A 17,892-nucleotide genomic window follows, 5' to 3' on the forward strand; every position below is an offset into this window, starting at 1 on the left:
TCTCCCAGGGAGTACTTTGTTCCTTAGAGATTTGCTGCACTGCCTGCTTGGCTGGCAAGCTTTGTGTCAGCCTATCTCACTAGAGCCCACATAGGCAATGCGGGATATTCCTCACAGCACTTGTAGCACAGCCCTGAACGTTGCCTACTTCTTAACCTGCCTTCCAAACATGTGAGCAAGACAGCTAGTCTGGGTGCGTCTGATGGCATACCCAGCCGCTGGGCGTCTTCAAGCATGCAGGAATCAAAGAGCAACTATTGTTTGTGCAGCCTCAGGGGACCCTTAGGATGTAGATGTGTCTATACAACCCTGACAGGTTCATCAGCCCCTTCAGTCCTCCAAATAGCTCTGTAGATGTATTTAAGATCTGTTCTTAAGGAGAGGAAGCAAAGGTGCTTTTCTAGCATTTCTAATAAAATCTTTGTATTTCCATATGACTCAAAATCCTGCATGACCGAGGTCGTGTAGGAAATGCAACCAGCCATGCCATCTTGGGAATGACCAAAGGTTGTCTCATCCAAAATGATTTAGCTTGCATGAAGATAGCCTTGCTTTATCACATTAACTTTTACATTTGTAAAACTAAAGTTTTCTATTACTGATACTCAATAGCAAAGCCAAAATGTATGGGCAGATGACTGTAGGGAAGGAACAAAAATAGCATAATTAAATTAGGAAGTATTAGCAATTTAATTCTTGCAATGCATGACTGCAAGGGATGGAAAAAAATCAGCAGACCATCTATGTGTTTTCAGCATCACTTGGTTTTTCTGCTTACTCTTCACAGGATCTCTGACCACAGAAAAGGGGAAAAAATAGGGTTGGGTTTTTTTTCATTTATATTCTCTTTAGAAGCTGAGCCAACTACGTTGCCATCTGCTATTACGTTCTAAAAAATTGCATCCGTTACACAGGCTGAATAAGAACATGTCATTTGTGAGACATACTGTTTATTCGGTATTCATTGTTTGTTTAGGAGATGCCAAAAGAGCATCCTCCACTTTAGACCTGAACGGAGTACACTCAGCAAAGACTTGTGATCTCTAGATGAGCTTATGCAGCTGATTCAGAAATAACAACAGAACAGAGAAGGATACTCAAAAGAGATACTCAAAGCCTCCCTGAGGGGATGGAGTCTTGTATTTAAGAAAAGTTCTACCCTGGAAAGTTAGCTAGAATATGAGAATGAAATTCTGGTCGTAACAGGCGTTAGAAGAAAGTACCTCAACTGTATTGGCCTCCTGAGCCTTTCACTGATGTTTTTTCCAGTGCCCAGAAGACATTGGCTGATGCAGGTGTAGCTATGTGTCATTAACCTGAGGTGCTGTTTTCAATATCAGGGCTGTTCCTTCTCTTCTCGATCAGTTTTCCCAGGAGTTGTAGGCTCCTTCTTCTGTTACTCTTGATATTTTGCGTCCTAATCCAAAAGTCCCTCTCTGTTCCCTCTCCTAAATTCTTACTCCCTACCATATTATACACATATATACATACGTTCTACCATATAACTCTTTATTCTTCTTTTTGTTACGCTATTGCCTGTCTAATGGGAGCTGTGATCTTCATTGTTAGGGCTCCCCATGAACTAGTCCTCCCATGCACTTCACCCTGCAAGTCTTTTAAGTGGTCATAGTGGGGTGAGACTGTGAGAAGAGTATATCCACTTGAGGAGAGGGCGCTTCTCCATCCTCAGAAGTTCCTGATGGCTGTTGGGTTAGCCATCAGTGCCCTTGAGCATTCTGTACCAGACTAGACTTAAAAGAAGAAACTGTTTAGTTCCTTTGGTACTAGGTAGTATAACTGTCACACAGAAGGAGCATTTTTCAGTTATCCTTTTTTTTTTTTCTCTAAAACATAGGTGGTACAGGAGTCCTGTGGTGGCTCTATGCTAAGCAACGAATATCTGCCAGTGCTGTTGAGACTCAAATAGCCAAAGACAATCTTCAGGCTCTTCTGATCTATGCCATTTCAGCTACAGTCTTCACGGTATGCTTTGCTAATGGCTATATTATTTTTTTGTTCTGTCTTCCTGGTTGTCTTTATTTTTTTATTCAGGTGAAAGGTTTATATTGCACACATTTTTGAAAAGTTTATTTCTACTGCAAGCTCTTTTGCAGTGATTTTTTATTTTTTTGCTTCCACACAGTGTTCTGTAATATCTGTTTTTGACTCAGGAGAGAGTTCCTGACCCTGCAGCTACTCTCCTCAACTGTAAATTGTCCACAGGGACTTCCATGAGTTGGTACAATATTGAACTCCCAATTCAGTTTCTTACGAGAGTTTTGTTAGGTTCCCAGTTCAGAGGTACTTCATAATTTCAGTTTATTTGAAAGTCCGTAGACCATTCCTGCTTCTGAAATCGGTTGTTCTCAAACTTTTTCCACTTACAGAAGGATCATTGTGAACTAAAATACTAAAAATTTTTACTGAACCAATTTATCTTCTTCAGGCCTTGCTATTCATTTTGGAGTTACTGACTTTACTACTAAAAATTGACAATGTTTGACTAACTTATGTGACAAGTCCACCACACCATGCCCAAATATAGATATTAAATTGTATTCTTTGTTAAATCTTGCTGATTTCACTGGTTAATAAAACCTAATTGAGGATAGAATCTGGTATAATCTCATAAGCTTGAGGCTGCTGATGATTCCAAATACATAATTATGAGATTGCAATTCCCTAAAAGTGTAATTTGGAAAGTAATTTTATCACCAGAAGAAGCTAATAGAAGTTTTACATTTTGATCTTGTGATCTTATAGATAAAGCATGTGTTAATTTGCTGTGTTTGAATATCCTAGCTGTGCAAAATGACAGCTTGCTTATTTTTCAATTCTCTAAAATGTGATTTGGAAACTTCTCCCTCTAGGTTATCTTGTTCTTGATAATGTTAGTTATGCGCAAACGAGTAGCTCTCACCATTGCCTTGTTCCATGTGGCCGGCAAGGTCTTCATTCACCTGCCACTGCTAGTCTTCCAGCCATTTTGGACATTCTTTGTGCTTATCCTCTTCTGGACTTACTGGATCACAGTCCTGCTTTTCCTTGGTACTACAGGTAAGCAGCTACCAGGCTCATTTTAAATAAATTCCACTTCATTTTTGTATGATTTCAGGCAGAGTTGGTTAAAAATAATGTGGGAACCTCTAGAAAAAAACCCACATATTATGCTTCTGTTGTTGTCTGCTTAGTGACTTCAAAACACTTGTTTCAAGTAAATTGTGGTGCATTCAAGTCTGTGTGCCTTAGGCCAGCTTTTTGATTTGATGCAAGTTGGCATGTTGCAACCACAAGACTCCGTTAATGAGACTGCTATAACAATTTTTCAAATAATTCCCTCTAAGTTTACATAAACAGGTGAAAGCCAGCTAATCTTACAGCTAATTTGATAAGGTATTGTATTGTAGCCAGTACTCACACAGATGAAGACATATAATGAAAGGGCTGTTGCACACATTTACTGTCTCCCAAAATGTAAAGTAGTGTTCAGTTGTTCATAACTTAGGTGTCTAGTATTATTTCAGCATTTTCCAGGATTATTAGGGAGATTTTTCTGCTGTTTGTACACCATATTCTGAGAGCAGCCAATGTACTCTCAATTTCTGCCTGCTGTGACGCGCGGAGAAGATGAGAGCTTTGTTTGTGTTCAGGGTCTGACAAGAGCTTCTAGAATTAGTCGATCCTGTAGGTTCAAATCTTAGTTACTTCAGCAGAGAAACCTAGCAACTGCTTTTTAAAATGGGAGATGTCTGTGTTATTTTGCAGTAAGTTGTAGACAATACGGACCATCATTCATTATTAAAACCTTAGAATTTTGAAATTTATTCTTTACTGCTCATCCAAAAGTAGCAGTGTTTCAGGTCACAGAGCTATTTCAGGATAATACAAGATAAATATTTTTCATTTCATAGCCTGAATTCATAGCAAGGGATGGAGGTAATAGAATTAATGTGTTCTTGTTCTCATTACTGTTGAAATTTTTAGTTTTCATTACATGCTGTGCTATGTGCAGAAAATGTTCACCTCTGAAAGTGAGTGAAGTCTCAGTCGCATGCTTCACTCTGTGAGTTAAAGACCACTGCACAGGAACTAAATTTGTAGCAGAATTTAAGCTGATATTATATTTTTCTGACAGAACGCTTCAATTGGCCTTGATTCTGCAAAGACTAATTTATGCTTGTAGCTTTATATGCACTCAATATCTTCACTGATACCAGTTAAACAAAATCTTTGTGCAAATAGGGCCAGGTTTTTTCAATCCAAACCAGGAGAACTGAAAAAGTTTAAATTATCTATGTAGGAGACGAAGCCTACACTTATGAAGAGCTTGTTTACTAAAACCAAAATTATTTCAATAGTTCAATTTATTCACAAGAAAATACTAATTTTTGTATAAGCATAAAAGCATAGCTAAGAAGGTGAAGAAGGTGCTATCAATATTAATTCTAAACAATGGTTTTCAAGGTTTCAAGCATTTTATACACGTGATGTTACTTTCAGGATTTTTCTGAATCTCATCAGGCGTTCACAGAACTGTTGTATAAGATGAAACATCTCAATGTGGGTTAACACATGGAAAAGAGCTTATCCTAGGAGGGTTCTGGCATGTATTGTCTGACTCAACACATGGTATAGCTATTCAGATGAGAAAAAGAGTCAATGGATTTTGGATGTATGAAATCATATGTTTAAAATCTCTGCTCCTTATGTACTATTATGTTTAATTATAAGAATTTTTCCTATTTGGTGGTAGTTAGTTTTGGAAATTTTCAGTGAGGCTATAAATTAAACGAAGTATTGCGGGATTTTGAGTACACTCATAATATTTTTTTAGTGCTTTTTTCAAATGCCATTACACTGATTGTCTCAAAAGCTGTATCTTTCTTATAAACAGTCTTCCTAAACATGACATTTAGTAGTGTTAGTAGAAGCTCGAGGGGTTCTGCTGTAGATGGTTATGAACTGCGAACACTATATGCTTCCTTCTTTCTGAGTTGATGTAAGCACCATTTCCTTTTTTACCTTCATTTATTTCTAGGTAGTCCTATCCCAAATGAAGAAGGATTTGTTGAATTTCGGATGGTAGGCCCTTTGAAATACATGTGGTGGTACCATGTAGTGGGACTGATCTGGATCAGCGAGTTTATCCTAGCCTGTCAGCAGATGACAGTAGCAGGGGCTGTTGTGACGTACTATTTTACAAGGTAAGGACAACTTAGTGGGCACCCTAGATACTTAGCAATGGTGGTTTACTTAAGAAGGGAAAACCAAGATGTTGGAGTGATACCATCCCCGAGAAGTATCCTAAATACACATGTAGTTCAGCTAGTGGTTTTTGGTCTATGTTTTTAGCTTTTAATATAAAGAATATGGTATATAAAAACTTCTAATGATATCTAGCAGCCACACTCTGTTCTTAAGAGCCAAGTGCTTTTAAGAGTCTGCTTTTCAAAAAAATGGGTTTTTAAATAATGCATGCAGAAGTTTTTCAAGTGCATGATTCAGATCACAAATGTTTAATTCGTTTGTCTTTTAATTGAGACTTTTATCTGAATTACATTTGACTCCTTATCTGCCCTAGTCTTCAAAACAATATCAAAGGCAAGGAATTAATTTACTGTGCTGACAGAAATTCTGTTATTTTATTAATGATGAAGTGCTCCAGTATACCAATGAAATACATCTGTGAAGTTATTACAAGATGTTACAAGCATGTAATCTTGTGAATAATTAAACTAGATTGAATAACAAACTAGGAAGCTACAGAGGAGAGAGGATAACTTCGCATTGAAGTAGATCACTTAGTCATGTGTAGCCTTCATCTGTAAGTTTATGTATTTTCTATCACCTGAGGGTGAATGATTTTTCTTTTAACTATACCCTAACAGGAGTTTTATTTTAAGTTAGTAAGTACCCATTTCTCCCTACTTGTTATCCTTTTCTGCATTTTAAGGTACAATTCTAATCTGAAAAGTGACTTAGTAAGAAAGGAAAGGACACTAATTTGGACTTCCCCATTATTTTGCATATTAGCAGCTCTCCACAGCAAAAGAGGTGAAGTTCTCTATTGAGAAATGTTTTATATGTGTTCACTGTTCATTGACCTTAGCTGGATGGATTCCTTTCAACTCAGGCAATAACAGACCTCAAGATGTTCTGCATTACAGGTGCTACCCTCAGTTACATTTACCTCAAAAGGAGGAAGTGGTTGGGTTGTCTGCGTGTAAGGCTCAGGCCTTTTATGTGATTGTGCCCAAAAGGGAATAGAATTTGGCTTACCCCAGCTGAGCTCTAAAAATTAATTGGGAAAAAATACAGGGTAAACCTATTTTAGTCATTAACATCTCAGGATTAAGTTACGCAGATATTAGTTTCATGGAATGAAGACTCTACTTTTTTATCTTTTTGAATGAAATTCACATGAAAATAACTTTCACCCAAGCTGAGGAGATATTTTATGTTTGGAATGTTAGCACTTGTTCCTCTAATATGCTTAGTACTATGTTCATATTTCTAATAAAGAAGAATAACCATTTTTTAAATGTTGAATAAAGCTGTTCTTTGACAGCGAAATAGAAGTGGCTTCCTTGATAGGAAATATAAATAAAAATTTTAAGAGGGAATTGCTTCAAAATTGTGAAAGTGAGTATTGATCTGATAGATTAAAAATAGTCTAGCCACGTTGCAATAAAATAGCTTGTTTTAAGGCTTAATACTTGGTTCCTTTAGGATGTAATAGCTAAATCAGAAATGCAAAACATCTGAGAAGAGAATTTACCTAATAAATAACAGTAGTAATATCCTCTCCAAAGTCTCCACAAAGCCTCCAACAGAACAGGAGAGATGGGGAAGGCAAGTTTATCAGTACTCTGAAAAAATGTTGACTTTGTTTCTCACTTTTTTGGAAGGTTTTGAATTGCACACCATCAAATGTAGTTTTATAGATACTGATAGTTCGCGATAGCCGTAATGCAGCCAACTGCTGGTAAGACTACCCTTAAGACATACTGATTCCTTACCCTATTCCTATTCCTAAGCCAAAACTGTGACTTGCACAGACTGTCAGTGTGGAGTGAACAATATACACTGAAAGCTAGATTAAGGATAATACATTTCTTTTGCACATTAGTTTACTGAGAATTGGTAGTACTTCTAGGTGATACTAAATACATATTGATCATTCTACTTTATTCTTTTTCTCTTTTGAACAGGGAGAAAAGGAATCTGCCATTTACTCCTATTCTGGCATCTGTTAATCGCCTTGTTTGTTACCACCTAGGAACGGTGGCAAAGGGGTCTTTCATTATCACGCTCGTGAAGATACCACGAATGATTCTTATGTATATTCATACACAACTCAAAGGAAAAGTAAGAAAAATAGATTCCATATTCTTATTGAAACTCGATGCCTGACATGTTTACAGCTAATTTAATTGGCTAATGTGTGGGGGCTGAAAGTCTTGTTGTGGAATATTTGGTCTTTAAAGGACCGTGGGACTGAGAGGGACTGCCTAAGGTACCAAGCTGAGTATCAGTTACTGAAACACAAAGGAGTACTGTTTTCTTAAGATCTGTTGGTTTTACTCTTTATCTTTGTTTTCCCACACTCTCTGCTTTCCTAGGAGAATGCTTGTGCTCGCTGTATGCTCAAAGCCTGCATCTGCTGCCTTTGGTGTCTAGAAAAGTGCCTGACCTACTTAAATCAGGTAAGATTTTCAATATTCAAGTTTTATGTAAGGGCTGATAATATATGTGATTCCCAGAATGCAGTCTGAGGCTGACACATAAGGTATTGTACTTTGGAACTAAACTTCAATGAAGGTACTTCAGTCTTGTCTCCATTACTGAAATTACACTGCAAATCACTATGTTAGTCATTGTTTACCTTGTAAAAGTGAAAAATAGCTGGTATTCATCTTTGTGAACATGGTATCTCAACTTTATAACAACTTGTTTAGTGGTTGGAGATGTTCCTCCTTATGCCCACTCTATCAGTGTACATCTGAGTTTCAAAATATGTTTGTTGTGAAAAGAGAATGAAGCTTTTCGAGGTGTAATATTTAAGGTTCACAAAATTGAAAATGTATATAACATCAAATTGTTGTCATCATCTACAAAGTGGAGGAAGAGTTGCAAGTTGCGACACACTGACTGTCAGACCCCCTTGTAAAAGAGATTTTATTGGCCTGTGGTTCCACCTCTGTTAAGTACAGCTCTAAATATCTCTCTAATATCACTTTCACTGGTTTTCATTTTTTTGCTTGTGGAAATACAGAAATAAAAGCAGGAGGCGGCATTTAAAAAAAAACCCAGTATAATCCTTGAAAATTGTCCTGGCTAACTTTGAATGCAGTCTAGTGAATTATCTAGAAATTATCTTGGTGGACTTATATGACTCTCAAACTCTTTTATATTTCCAGATATATATTTTCTTACTACTTAATTGCTGTAGTTATGCCACTGCTCCCCTCCTCCTGCAGAGAAATTGCAAATTCTGTTTAATTAGTTTTTTGGAATAAACTTGTTGGTGCATAAATGATGAGCAGGGGAGGAGAAGAATAGTAATTCTGTACCTCATATAGTCTTCTGTCAGCTGGTACATACTGCTTGATTCAACAACTCTCAAGGGAATCTTTGTTCATTAACATCATGTGACTTATGTGACTTATTCAGAAGCCGTATCTTCTCCCCCTTCTTCCCCACCTCCATCTGAAATATCTGATCACTCCATGAGTAAATCTTCAATCTGCTTTTCCCAGAACGCATATACAGCCACAGCTATCAACAGCACCAACTTCTGCACCTCAGCAAAGGATGCCTTTGTTATTCTTGTGGAAAATGCTTTGCGAGTGGCTGCCATAAACACAGTCGGGGATTTTATGCTGTTTCTAGGAAAGGTATGTCTGCTGCATACCGTTGTTGCTGACCTACACAGTAGCAAGCTTTCCTTAGCTGTGGCTTGCACCCCAGGTTCAAAATGCTTTCAGAATCCTGTTTCTTAGCATGCACTTTATCACATCTAGCTGCATCATACCAGGAAGGGACTGTCCAGGATAAGGAGGATAAACAGATGACCCACTTATGTTAAGTAAAAGTGATCAGAAAGAAATAGCTGAAGATGATGACACCTTTTGCATTAATTTATTTTTAGGGAGTCAAGAGGAAAATGATTATTAGAAGTTCCGAGTTTTTGATTGGTTTTGTGGTTAAAACCTAGAATTGTAAGGAAAGGAAGCACTTCCTCCAAATTCTGTTTAGTAAGGGCTCTCCAGGTTTATGTTGAAAATTGGCACATTATTGATCACCATTTATGACAAAGCTGGACTGGAAGATAGTATAGGAGCCTACTGTGAGGAACTGTCAGCTTGGACTGAACTGTCTTCCTTATTACATTCCTATACTTTTATTAGTGGGCTGAACTTTTAATCCAGTAATTAATTCAATAAGATGTGAGAAGAAATAAACACATAATGAAGATATAGGTGCTTGGGAGACCATGAAATTACACAATGTGGTTTTATGGAGGTGTCTGAAAGGTGTTAGGAAACATCTCCCTGAAAAAATGTCTTTCAAATTACTAGAGAAATGCACAGGTGACGGGAATATTAAAATGAACAGTGCAGCGTGTAAAAAATAGTATCAGCTAAAACAGTGCTAGGCTGCCAGCCTGACTCCTCTTTCAGTGCAACCTGGTATTTTCATAATACGGTAAAGGTGACCTATTTTACAATTTTGTGTTTAGCTGCCATTCGTAATAATAGATTCAGAAATGGTAAAAATGTTGAGTGGCCACAACAATTGTTATAGTCCTTTTGTTATTCCCAAAGACCAAACTGGTACTGAGTGAAATATCTGTTAGGGCCTCACACATCGTATAGTTCTGTGGAGACTGTTACATGAGGTGCCTCACATGGATTCTGATGTACTTTCCCTGTATGGACATGAGACAGAAATAAGGCAAGCTTGGAAGCTGCTTCCGCCAGCAAAATGAAAAACATTCCATCCCTCCAAGACCTGCCTTCCCCCCTCTCTCTCCCCATGTCATTTACACTCAGGGATATGGGGAATCCAGGAGGTAAAGATGTTGTTACCACTAGCATATATAACCCCTAGTTCTAGCCCTGGCAGAGCAAGAAGCACATAGGTTAAAACCAAACCAAACCAAAAAAAAATCAAAAGCCTCCTGCCATTAGAGTTGTCTTCGTTTTCTTCCGTAGGTCCTGATTGTCTGCAGTACAGGTTTGGCCGGGATTATGTTGCTGAATTACCAACGAGATTACACCATCTGGGTGCTGCCACTCATCATTGTCTGCCTCTTTGCATTCCTGGTTGCTCACTGCTTCCTTTCCATTTATGAAATGGTTGTTGATGTCCTTTTCTTATGTTTTGCCATCGATACAAAATACAATGATGGGAGCCCCGGGAGGGAATTCTACATGGATAAAGTTCTCATGGTAAGTTTCCCCTTGCGCCCTAGGCTAAGGATATGATTTCAGAAGATGGGTGTTTTAAGAGTGGAGTGAACTCCCTAGCTAAGTTTAATACTATATTTTTTTTACCTGGGTTACCTTGCTGACTTGTTCATGGCTTGATCAGCAAACAGTGTGATCTTGTGAGCATCAGATAAGTAATGATGCTTCCTTCCCTTGATGTCACTGGTGCTGGCTTCTATACGCTGGCTGTGAGATGAGCAGTTGTCTTGCAGAATCATACCTTTGGGTATCATTTCTTGTAAATGATACACTGCAGAATGGAAAGAAGCAAAACAAGGGTAAAGGCTTTTGTACTTGCCTGAGAAGGACCTTTCTTGAGACATGGAAGAGAAAAAATATTAGGGCATTCTACCCAACACGCAGATAGTGACCACACTGGAGTTTTTCTTTTTTCAGGTAGACAGGAACCAGAATTTGCTTCTCGGTCTGTCATGCACAGAAACAACAGATACTATGTTCTGTCCTGGAGCCTAGATGCTATGTCAAGGCCCTTTGCACAATTCAGTTCTTATTTGTTTGTCCTGTCTTATTCCCTATTCACTCTAGCTAGACACCAAGATACAAAATTCTGCTCCTCAAACCATTCAGTTTGTTGTTGAGTAGGTAATTTTCTTGATAATGTTTTTAACTGGCAACCGTAGAATATGTCCCTGTAAAACGTATGCACATGTGTAAGCTAGAGGAAGACTCTCATGACTTCTTAGCATAACTTTTTTTTCTGATTACTTGTTGGAAAAACATGTCAAGAATTTAACGTTAAATTTTTGGTAAAACACTACAGAATCTAGACTATATAATAAATGGTAATTGATGAGTTGTTTTTTTGCACAGAGTAAGAGTAAAATGCAGCATGCTGTCTTAGAAGACAGTACAGATGAATCATAAAAGCATTGTGGGTTTCTTTAGTGAACAGTCAATAGCAGAAAACACTAGCAGCTAAAATTTATTGAAATTTGCTATAGAATGCTTGCCTTTAACAAAAAAATTACATAAAATGGAACTAGCACCTTTGCTAATCTTTGTGAGTAGGTGATTCTGATCCGGTGAAAAATTTGAGAGTTTGAATTGAGGGAAGGTAGCAAAATCAACAAGACCTTGTACATAATTATCTCCAAGTGCCTCTGTTTAATGGAGTTCTAACATTACAAGCAGTTCACAGGATAGGATGTAATAACTAGGATCTCTGGTTTTTTTGACAACCACCCTCCTACCTTCTTTCCCTGTAAAGGAGAGCATTGTGTGGTAAATGTGGAAGTTGTAATACCACACAAGGCAAATACCTGTCTGGCTTCCAGAATTAAATGAGGGAGACCCTTGTGGCTATTTGGCAGGCTCTTTTGGTACTTTGTAGATGAGTCTGACCAAGAGAAGTGGGAGGAGCAAGTTGTGTTGACATTTTGGGTAGTTAGATCTTGAAGTTTTGTATTGAGATTTGATGTTTAAAGTCTGCTCTAAGAAAGCACTTTTCACTTTATTACTATTTTTCAGGAGTTTGTGGAGAATAGCAGGAAATCTATGAAAGAAGCAAGCCGGGGAGGTGGAGCTGAGGGCAGAGAGCTAAAACCAATGGTAGGTGCAGATGAGGAGGTGGCGATCCTCCAAGAGTTTCACTTTTACTTCTTCTCCCTCTTTGTCTTTACTGACTGCACTTCTTCAGGAGAAGTTTTTGTTCTCTGTATCACTCAAGATGTTCTGCTTTTTCTGTTTGTGAGCTTGCCTATCACCTGGATGGCAGAGTTTTTGTCACAGCTGAGACCATCTCCTGTAAAAGTAAGATGAAAGGAACTGTGTCATATGAAACAAACGCAGTATCATTTCATTAGGATTACTATGCATGCTATGTGGTGTACACAGACAGCCCCAACTGCTGAGTACTCCCAAAATAAGATGACTCTGGAATTCATTGGGCTATTCTGACTTTAATACTCTTTTCAGTCCTGAACTGAACAATTTTTGTTCATCTTACGTTTTCCGTAAAAGCCTGAAGAACACTACTGAGCGCATCCATTGTTGCAAAGTAGGACCAGGCATTTAAAGCTCTCACCAAATTATTTTATACAGTGCCAAGGAATTGGATACGGTGATTCCTTTCAACCTGCTCAAATAACATTTCTCCCAGTTGTTTGTTTTTATTGCTAACTACTTATGTTGCTTGTCTCTTGTGTGCTCTTTCCATCTCACACTGTCAGATACACAGACAGTGAACAATGCATCATTTATGCTTCTGCAGCCTGTTTTACTTATGGTGTGCCTGTTAGGAAGGCATTGCATGTCTGAGTAGCCTGGAACAGCTATACATGGTACAGATAACAGATAGGAGGATGAGTTTGGAAGGTGGAGAGCTGAGAGCATATGATGGAGACCCAGGCTGGACAAGGTATGACTTGTCATCGTGCAATATGACTTTGTGAAATAAAATATTTTTCCATCATTACTTTCTCGGAGTATTTGGGGCCTGATGCAGTTCCTTACCATGGGAACAGTTTTTTAACCTAATGGAACCTAAATAAGTGTACGCTAACAGTAGAATTTTAAAAAAATTATTTATGTGAAGCCATGTTGCATGAGCACTTTTTGACCTAGCTGGAATGGGTTCCTGCTGTAGAATGGATAGATGTGTAGCTTTGCGTGTTTTGCTATCTCATTATAGCATACCAGTTTCTAGATTTGCTTATGCCTAAATGCTGCTGTGTTTGTACATCTAAAAACTAATTCTATGCTCATTTACTGTTTTATGCTGGGAGTAATTCTAGCTGTTCGAACAGACACAAATGTTGGGATTTTCAGAGTGGTCTAAACACTGTAAATGTAAAGCTGCCGTTAAAATGATTGAGAATTGGGTTTGCAAACCCTCTAGTCACACTCAGACTGTTGTACTTGACTGCCTCAAGCTTGGATGTTAAAACTTTTATTCCTCCCCCCTTGTAAAAGGGCAAACCAAGTACTTGCAAGTCAAAGGTGGTCTTGTTCTCTTAGGAACTTGACTCTAGGCACTTGGGCGTGGCACTGGCTGAAAGTCCTCCTAGGACTGCTGGAGAAGATGCTGAGCGCTTGGGGCTCAGCCTGAGAGTCACCTGCTGAATTACTCCCAGTTCTGCTGCTCATGCGATAGACTTGTTTGGAACTGACTGGGCCTTGTTTTCTCAAGTGGTCTTTTGTTTTGAGGCGTTCAGCTCCAGTTGAATATGGTCTGAAATATTAGCATCTCACTTCCTAACAAGCACAGGACACAGCAGTTACCTCTGTGAAATTTCTGATACCTTTCCCCAAAGCATTGATAAAGGCCTCAGTTACATCTGGAATAGGGTAATTCATAAGTCTATTCTGTACTAGTAGCGCCTGTAGTCCCAAAATTGGGTGTTTGAAAATTAGATTATTTTTTCTTTTTTTTTTCCTTCTTTTTTAAAAAATAGAGTCTTTACTGTTTTGTTTCAGTCTCCTTGAAATGCGGATATTTCTTAGACGTGACAATTAGTTCTAAAAGTGAAATGCCCTGAGTGCCATTGTATTTTAAATAGGTATTAATAGCAGAGATGAGGAAGCATTTAGGACCTTCTGTTCTTGTATCAAGCACAAGAAAAAGAAAACCTTTTCACACGTCTTTCTTTATGGTTTCCAGTGACCCCTTTGACTCAGTTTCTCCTTGTCTTTTGGCATTTGTCTAAGACTGTGCTGTATGACTTTGTTTTCTAGGCCTCTGGAGCAAGTTCATCTTGAAACTAGCCAGCCATATTGGAACCCATTGACATTCCAAAACAGTATATATATACATATATACATACATATATATATATATATAAAAATAAGCAGCCAAAATCAGAGAAAAGGAACAGGGATTTAATACTTTTTTTAACAATTATTTTTGTGAAACATGTACTCTTTTCATACGGGTGGCTTTTACAAGCAGCTTTATCATTGTTCCATTTTTTAAATTATTCATTGTGGTCATGGAAAAGTTGATTCTTATCTGCTTGATATTTTAGAATCTGGAGGAGGTATCATTGTAAAGATAATCTGAAACGATGACTGGGTTTAGAGACAGATTTCCCATGACACTGCTAATCTGCTAAGAGTTCTACTTGTTTAGTTTGTTTAAATTTGCATTAAATTCAGGACAGTTACATGTAAGGAAGACCTTCAAGAAAAGTCTCAAATTTAGTTTTTCAAAAGGTGGTTTCAGTGAGAGTTCATTCAGTTTGAATGGGTTTGTAAGCAGTTGTTTTACTTTTCAGCCCTGGTGGGGCACAGTTTTGTTTATCAGTATCAGATATCACAATAACCAACTCCTCAGGTATTCAGGTGTGTGGGAGCCCTTGCATCTCCTATTAAACAGAAACTAGAAAATGGGGACAGATGATTTTTATATGCAATTAACTTCCTGTTTTACCCTACTCATTCCTCTTACCTGTTGCCCGCTATCCTCTCCTTGGGTTCAGTAGCCTCCTTCACACTTCAGCAGTGCTCCTTTGAAGGGTATGGATTCTCCATATGAGCAATTGAAGTAACAGATTGTTAAAGCTCAGTCTTAGCCATACTCATGATTAATTCATGACTAGATGTAACGATGCTGAGGATGGGAAGAGAAATGAACTGTACTACTGTACAAAAAAGTACTGTATGCTTCATTTCATTTAATGCCGGAGAGCTTTGGGAGGTGGAAGGGACCATTCCTTGCCTGTTGTTTCATCCATATTTGTATGTACTGTAGCGGGTGGCTAAAACAGGAAAGGGCAGAGAAACATTTCTTTGGAAGTGTAACTGCCAGGATAGTTATCTAAAGTTATCAAATAACGACAAAGAGAACGTGCTTTTTTATTATTCTTCTTAGATATTTACATTTCTTTTCAGTCTGGAAGTTCGCCAGATATGAATGCTAATATTCAATTCTTCAGCATATTGTAATGGTAAATGCTTAAAAGTGTATTTGCTAAGAGTTCATGATCTGTCTATGCTATATACTCCTTTTGTTACAATTTTTTTAAGAAAACTATTTTTGTTAATGTAAAGTTAATATTTCAGAGCAGAGTTTTTAAACTTATTGCACTAAATATAAGCTCTGTACAAATAAATAATGCCTCAATGGTTCGATCACTCCATTCAAGAAAATCTTTTGAAAGAGAAAAGCCCGTCTACAGAAGCTTTGTAATGGAGTGGAGAGATATGTCTAGGTAGAGACATGCACAACTCATGTTACCAAGGCTTAATAAGTAAGCAGTTCTCTGTGCTTCCTTTCAGAAGATCAGGCTTTTAAATTGCTGTCGAAAGTTTAAAAAAATATGTAGTACCATGTAGCTAACCAGTGCTCTTACCTTTTGGCAAGAGTGAAATATTTCACTCTTGCTTCTAGAAGTCATTTAATAACTTAAATTTGTTTAGTTTTCTTTCGGTAAGCCAATTAAAAGGATTTACTCTTTTCATATCACAGAACCCAAACTATACGAAATGTATGAAAATAAAAATACATTTAGAAATTATAGCTGCTGGGGAGGCAGGGAGAGAGAATTATCCAGTCCTGCAAGCACTTAGACACTTGTTTAAGTGAACCATATCAGTAGCTCCACTGACATCAGGAGGGCTCTGTAAGTATGGAAGTTTTAAGTTATACATCTGTGTAAGTGCTAACTGGACTAAAGCTTCAACGTAGGGATTCAAACTGGAGCACTGGCAAGGCCTCTCAGTGCAAGTTAGAGGTCAGACTATCTAGAAGCAGCACTGGAGCAGTTTGTGGAGAGGAGGCATTCCTGCTGTACCAGCGGCTAAGACAGCAGTGGCACTGAACACCGATATTTGTGTAGATCAGTGTGGTTTAGCAACAGAAATTTAAGAACTGGCTCAGATGAATGCTAGAAACTGGATTCCAAGGCTAAGACACTTATGTACGCAGTTGCTTCCGTCTTGTCTGGAAGTTATTTGGAGGTGCTTTGATTGAAGCCTTGGATTCTGCACATTTTGACAACAAATTTCTGCCATGACCAGTTCCGCAAGTTTGTGTTCTCTGCTCACTGGAAGGCCTGGGTGGGGGCTTTTCTCTGCAATTGCAACTAGGACTGCAGTTGGAAACAAATTTTGTATTTTTGTATGACTTGACTGTGCACCATTTTTATAGCAGTTTATCCTGTCTTAAAAAGAAATTTGTTTTATTTACATGGTGTTTAAAAGATACAGGCAACACTTTTCTATGGTTAGTTGTAATGTTTAAGTGACAAATCTATATCATTATAAAGTTCTTAATAAAATTATGTGCACCATTCTTGCGTGTATATCCGGCATGCAGAGCTTTTCAGTCATGCCAAAGAGGCATTCCATCCACACGCAGGCTTTCCAGTGGCCATTTGGAATATCCTTTGAAGTTCATTTGCAACCAAACTACAAGCTGCCCTTTCCAGCTCTGTCTTGTGCAAGGAGATAAGCAGAAGACTGACGTCTGAAGAGACAACTTTTCAGGACAAATTTAGACTCTACTTTCCTTCCCTAGTGAGGATAGTGGAGTAGGAGAACACTTGACACGTAAATCCCCAGTTGGCAGTAAAGGTGCTGGGGGCTGCCAGTTGTGATGGATTAGATATTTTTTTTGCCAGCTGGTTATTAAAATCAATACATGGAGTGCTTTGTGGGAAGCAGTCTAGACTAACTAGAGAGTGATGCTGCACTGGGAATAACACTGCAGGAGGAGCAGTGAGACAGCTGAGATAGAGAAATAATCTCCTTGGAAAGTCCACTGAAGCAAGCAGAGATTGAGGACTGGAGATTCAGGCTGGGCAGTTGGGGTTTAAAAACCAAGCCAATGGGATTACTGATTCCCAGCATTTGGTTTCTGCAGATGGTCTGCATCATAGCCTCTGATTAGCTAGGTTTCAAAGAAAACCGTACTTTAAATTGTTTATTTTTTTTCCACATCATTTTACTCTCTGTTCTGTTTGGAAGCTGAGCAGCAGTGTGTTGTCTTTTTTGCTTCTTCCAGCCCTAGAGAATTTTTTTTGTTCTTTTAGCTCTCATTTCTGTATTGCTCTTTCAGCAAAGGAGTGCCAAGTGGCAGAGTGTCAGCTCCCCTTTGTCCCACCGATCTTAGCACATGCGTTCTCAGCTTCCCGAGGCAATGATTCAGGATATCACCTGGACTGAATGGGAGGGGGAGTAGGTGCTGAGCTGAAGTTCTGAGGTGGGTTTTTTTGTATGATACCACTCCATCACTGTGCTTGCTGTGGTTAGGAGTGCAGCCCATCACTTCTACGGTTTCAGTAGCTGCTGCACAGTTAGATTAAATATATGGCATGACCGGCTTAGAATTGCATCTTCAGCCTTCCAGTAGCTTGTGTTCACACTCCCAGCTGCCAAAAACAGGATTGGGTTTTACATGTGGCCTTAGCTTGCCATGGTGACCCAAGGACTTTCTGCATTA

The 17,892-nt window shown here is 38.4% G+C and overlaps 1 protein-coding gene across 2 annotated transcripts in view; it reads left to right on the plus strand.

Annotated features, from left to right (window-relative positions):
- Nucleotides 1-16,753, plus strand: part of SLC44A1 (solute carrier family 44 member 1) — a 62,550-nt gene extending 45,797 nt beyond the window's left edge. Inside the window, exons 8-16 of one of the 2 annotated variants that reach the window (XM_075137853.1) lie at nt 1,856-1,983; nt 2,871-3,057; nt 5,039-5,204; nt 7,212-7,368; nt 7,623-7,706; nt 8,760-8,897; nt 10,218-10,454; nt 11,982-12,062; nt 14,187-16,753. In XM_075137853.1, the coding sequence (XP_074993954.1) occupies nt 1,856-1,983; nt 2,871-3,057; nt 5,039-5,204; nt 7,212-7,368; nt 7,623-7,706; nt 8,760-8,897; nt 10,218-10,454; nt 11,982-12,062; nt 14,187-14,210 (1,202 nt within the window). In that variant the 3' untranslated portion in view covers nt 14,211-16,753. Of the gene's footprint in view, nt 1-1,855; nt 1,984-2,870; nt 3,058-5,038; nt 5,205-7,211; nt 7,369-7,622; nt 7,707-8,759; nt 8,898-10,217; nt 10,455-11,981; nt 12,648-14,186 lie in introns of those variants that run through there. The other variant, XM_075137852.1, reaches the window with a different exon arrangement.
- The last annotated feature ends 1,139 nt before the right edge of the window (nt 16,754-17,892 follow it).

The sequence above is a fragment of the Calonectris borealis genome, chromosome Z (assembly GCF_964195595.1).
Source record: "Calonectris borealis chromosome Z, bCalBor7.hap1.2, whole genome shotgun sequence".
In the NCBI taxonomy this organism is placed as follows: Eukaryota; Metazoa; Chordata; class Aves; order Procellariiformes; family Procellariidae; genus Calonectris; species Calonectris borealis.